Genomic DNA, 5,365 nt, shown 5'->3' with positions numbered 1-5,365 from the left:
AATATCTAATTTTCCTGCATTCATGGTTCTCACATTCCATGTCCCAATCACCAGTGTCTGCTTACAACTGTTCCTCTTCCTTTTTATTTCCATACTTGAAAACTCAACCTCCTTTGCCGTTTCTGTTATCTAAATGTGTTCTGTTGTACATAGGGTTTTCAGAGGCCTGCTATTTCAGAAGTGGGAGTTACGGAGCAAAAAAAGTGATTCCAGTCATTGTTCACTTAGATGATGCTAACCAAGCACTGAACATGTAAATAATACCCGGAATACTTAGCGTAAGGGATATGATCAGAGCATAAAAATTGTACTTAAGGAAGTTTAGGGAGATGGAGCAGAATGGGCTCCAGGCAGGGTAACTCTTCTTACTGTGGAAATTAGACATTAGTGATAGGATTGAAAATGGGCCCAGACCGAGAGATCCTGAAGGAAGAAGTAGGCAGACTCAGGAAATGTGGAATGGATCAGAAGGTGAAAGACACCTCGGAGATTGACAGTATTTGGCCCTTGGAAAATAGTTATTTGAAGATAGTGATAAACTCAGTCCTGAAAGAGCAGACGCCTCTTTGCCTTCCTTTAAGGGAGCTGGTGGTATAGCCCATAGGGAGTTGTGCTGCTGACCCAAAGGCTGCATCTCTGTCATCTTTCACGAGAAAGATCATAATCTCCATGTGATTGACAGCCTCAGAAACTCACTAGAGGATCAGCTGTGAATCAGTTCTCACTTGATTGCAAAGAATTTAAGGATTTTGTTGGTGTTGCTTTTCCTTTGAGGTATTTTATACTCTAGCACCGTGGTTCTTAGACTAGCTGTATGTTAGAATCACTGGAAGCCATTTAAAAATAGATTTTCAGCCCTTACCCTCCAAAGATTTTAGTTCAACTGGTTTGGGGTCCCCAGGTAATTCTGGAATGGCAGCCACTATTACTGAGGATGCTATAGCATGTGGCTGCTAACTATAAAATCTCTCATTTGGACTCACTAGCCAATCAGACAAAGAAGTATAGCCTTAGACCCCATCAGTGGCAGTTATGGGGACTGTCCTTCATGACTTCCATGACTTGAAACCAACTCAATGGCAGTGAATTACCTTAGGCAATTCTTTTACACTCAGATTTGAAAATCATTATTGGCAGTGAATAGTTTTCATTTTGAGAATTCTTGAAAGGCTATAAAATGTCTTTATAGCAGTTAGAAAGGAGTTCTGATGGTCTATGCAATTAATATAAAAGGCAAGCAGTTTGAATCCATAAGAGAAGGATGGACAGTCTCCTATCTTGTGATTAAATGCCTCTGAAAACTTGCTGGGGGCTCATCTATGGATCTATTCCAACTTGATAGCACAAAACAGCAACAAACAGAAGAAAGAACAGCTATTTAATAGTTTTATCTTTACATAATAAGTATTGATTGTATGGTTAAACCAACAAAGTATCTCAGAGGCCTCAAACAATAACCCTTTGAGTCGGAGCTTATTCATAGCTGATCTTTCAATGGGGTTTCAGAGCCAGAAAAATCACATAAGAGAAGACTGATTATCTTTCTCCACTGGAGCAGCAGATGGATTAGGTCCCCAAAGCTGTAAAGGGTTTAGATAGTCAATATTTTAGGCTCTCCATGCCTAAAGATCTCTATAAGATCTCTGCTGTAATGACTTAGCTACACTACAGTGGGAGAACAGTCATAACTAGTACATAACAAATGAGTCACACTCTGATCAAGAGAATACTGCTTGCTCTCACAGCCATTCCCATGATTGCCCATGGATTAGGTATATGGCAACTGTATGAAGCCCCTGAAGTTACATGGGAAATAGATCTCTGTGTTTGCTTTTATTTCTTATACTTGACCTGCTGCCCAAAAGCATAGATTTGCTGCTGTTGTAATACTCATAAATTCTTTGTGGGAGTGATGTGGAGTGAAGGTATATAACCACATAAGATTTTTGGGTAAAGAGTAGGTTTTTGTAACATATTAAAGAATTTGAAACATGAGTACGTTATGACAAGTAAATATTGTATTATTTTAAATAGGAATTTTATGGAGAAAATGTACAAGAGTCTCCTGATTATGAAAGGATCATCAATCTTCGTCATTTTAAGAGAATAATAAAATTACTTGAAGGACAGAAGATAGCGCATGGTGGAGAGACTGATGAAGCGTCACGCTACATAGGTAATGAAACTTCAACTTTTTGTTTCGAAAAATGACAGTTGCAGTTTTTGCTGACTAAATTGTAAATATATGTTTCAGTATACTGGAAGCATATTTTAAAATAGTAGTTTATTGAAGTCCAGCTTTTATGATAAACTGTTTTAAAATATACATGTATATGTGGGACCTCTGCTGGCCTATTGGCAAGAAGTTTCACTGTAATCCCAAAGGCACGCGGTTGAAGGCCACCAGCTGCTCAATGGGAGAAGAATGGGTGGTCTCCTCCTGTGCAATCACTGCTCCTGAAAACCTGCCAGAGGGTCAGCTATGGGTCAGTTCCAACTCTGTGATACACAACTATAATAACAATGTGTTTAGTAAAGCTACCTCTCTTTTGATTTATTTTTTTTATGCTAGTTTATTTACAAAATTCAAATGCATTGTTTTTCACACTAGATCATTCCCATTCCCTCCCCACCGCCCCATCAAATTGTATGATCTCATGATTAATCCCCTCCTTCTGCACATCCTCACCCATCTGCTTCCACTCCCCCCTTGGGCCCCTTGGATCCTCATACTCATTCTACAGTAATGGTTTTATACAGTATTTGTGGGACTCCGTTTTCTCAGCATAATGATTTCAGTCCCACTCAAATTAGGTAATTATTTTATTCTGGTTTACATACAAAGTTCATATGCATTGTTTTTCACACCAGACCTTTCCCCTTTACCAATCCCTTCCTCCACCCATCAAATTGTGTGACCCTATGTTTAAGCCCACCCCCACCCCTCCTTGGATCCTCATACACCCTCTATAATAATGGTCCTAAACAGTATTTGTCTTTATGAGACTGAGTTACTTCACTTAGCATAATTCTCTCCAGTCTCTCCCATGTAATTTACAAAATCATTGCTCCTGTGTGCTGCATATTATTCCATTGTGTGAATGTACCATAATTTCTCAATTCATTCCATTGTGGTTGGGTGCTTGAGCTGTTATTGCTATGGTGAATAATGCTGCTATGAACATTGGTGTACAAGTCTCTGTGCCTCAGCTTTCATTTTCTCAGGATATATTTCAAGCAGTGGAATAGCTGGGTCATATGGAATTTCTATGTCCAGCTTTTTGAGGAAATACCAAACTGTCTTCCTGAGTGGCTGTACCATTTTACAGTCCCGCCAACAATGTATAAGAGTTCCTGTTTCACCATATCCTCTCCAACATTTATTACTTGATACCTTGCTAAACTTTGCTGCTGCTACTGGAGTGGCATTGTGGTTTTGATTAGCATCTCTCTTATTGCCAGTGATTTGGAGCATTTCTTTATGTTGGCCATCTGAATGTCTTCCTCTGTGAAAAGTCTTTCCATGTCTTTTGCCCATTTTGTAATTGGATTATCTGTCTTTTTCTTCTGGAGGCCCTGTAGGATTCTGTAAATTTTTGTTATGAGACCCTTGTCTGAGATGATGTTACCAAATGTTTGTTCCCAGTCAGTAGGTTTCCTTTTCACCTGTTTGAAAAAGTTTTTGATGAGCAAAGAGATTTAATCTTTAAAAGGTCCTATTCATCAATTTTATCCTCTTAAGATTATGTATTTCTGGCTGTATTTGGCAGTCCTTTTATACTGTAGACTAGCACTTCTAAGCCAGTTTGTTTCTTATGAGCTTTTTGGTTTGGGGCTTTACTCCCAGGTTTCTGATCCACCTTGAGTTGATTTTTGTGTATGGTGTGAAATGTGGATCCTATTTCAGCTTCCTTTTGTTTGTTTACTTTTTATTTTATTTTATTAATTTTAATGAACATTTACAGAGATTTTGGATTTCCATTCATTCATTGTTGCACTTTTCTCCCTGCCTACCCCTCCCCCCCAGTTCGCTCTTCTCTTTGAAAACTAAAAGAAAAATTCCTTCATACACTCCATTATGCAACCTTAATTCTGGACTCTTGAGATAACCATAATACCCTATCATATATCGCTTTTAAACTGTTCTCTCCCTCATCTGTTTCAATGTAGTATACACAATTTATCCAGTTTTTCTCAGTCTTACCCCAACCTTGATGTCAGTCCCATTCTACAACAGTGGCACTATGCAGTGTTTGTCTTTTTCTGACAGAGAAATTTCACTCAGCATAATGTCCTCCAGGGTCACCCATTTTGAAAAAAATTGCATGCGAATTCCTTGTTTTTCAATGCAGCATAGTATTCCATTGTGTGAATATACCACAGCTTCTCTATCCATTCGTTTGTTGATGTGCACTTAAGTTGTCCCTCCTTCTCCGGCAGAGCATCTGGTGGATTTGAACTGTGTACCTCTAGGCCACCAGAGCTCCCCCATTCCTTATCTTTTATGGTTATTTTTATTCTGAAGTCTGTTTTATCAGACATTAGTATTACCACTCCTGCTTTTTTATGGATGCCATTTGCTTGGTATATTTCTTCCTCAGTCTTTGGTTTGGTGTCTCTCTCTTTGTTTATTATGTATGTCTCTTGTAGACAACATATTTGTTTTGCTTTTTTATCCATTCTGCTACTCTTTTTCTCTTGATTAGTGTATTAAGCTCATTCACATTAAGGGTGATCATTGACAAGACCGGTTTTATCACTGCCATTTTGTTGTATTTCTTTTTTTGTTATTTCTTGATATTATGATCCATCCACTTTCCTTTGGTGTCACTATGTGAAAGACTTCCTTTAAAAGGTCTTGTAGCTGTGGTCTTGTTTTCACAAATTTCTTAAGTTCTTTTCTGCAAAAGATGTGATTTCTCCTTCATATTTGATGGAAAGCTTTGCTGGGTACAGGATCCTGGGTTTGCAATTGTTTTCTTTCAACTTTCTGTATATGCCATCTCATTGTCTTCTTACTTGCATGGTTTCTGCTGAAACATCAGAAATTAATCTGATGGCGTTTCCTTTGTAGGTGGCCTTTTGTTTTTCTCATGCTGCTTTCAGTATTCTTATCTTTTATTTTGAAGAATTTGTCTATATGTCTTAATGTTTTCCTTTTTGTGGCTAGTCTGTTTGGTGTTCTTTGAGCTTCCTGAATGTGGACTTCCTCATTCTTCATAATATTTGGGAAGTTTTCTTCTTCCCCCAGAATAGATGGTATACTGATTGACATATTTCAGCTAACAGATGCTGCCCTGGATGTGCTCACCAAGTTGTGCCAAGAAATCTGGAGAACAACCACTTGGCCAACTGACTGGAAGAG

At 38.4% G+C, this 5,365-nt stretch overlaps 1 protein-coding gene across 1 annotated transcript in view; it reads left to right on the top strand.

Annotated features, from left to right (window-relative positions):
• Positions 1-5,365, top strand: part of LOC102874574 (fatty aldehyde dehydrogenase-like) — a 67,140-nt gene that overhangs the window by 15,767 nt on the left and 46,008 nt on the right. The window contains 1 exon segment of the mRNA XM_006902057.1: positions 2,035-2,176. Within this exon segment, the coding sequence (XP_006902119.1) occupies positions 2,035-2,176 (142 nt within the window).

This window comes from Elephantulus edwardii, unplaced genomic scaffold, assembly GCF_000299155.1.
Source record: "Elephantulus edwardii isolate Elephantulus edwardi_28Jun2011 unplaced genomic scaffold, EleEdw1.0 scaffold00362, whole genome shotgun sequence".
Taxonomy (NCBI): domain Eukaryota; kingdom Metazoa; phylum Chordata; class Mammalia; order Macroscelidea; family Macroscelididae; genus Elephantulus; species Elephantulus edwardii.
The sequence above is the reverse complement of the archived record's forward strand: the minus strand, read 5'-3'. Positions and strand labels throughout refer to the sequence as shown.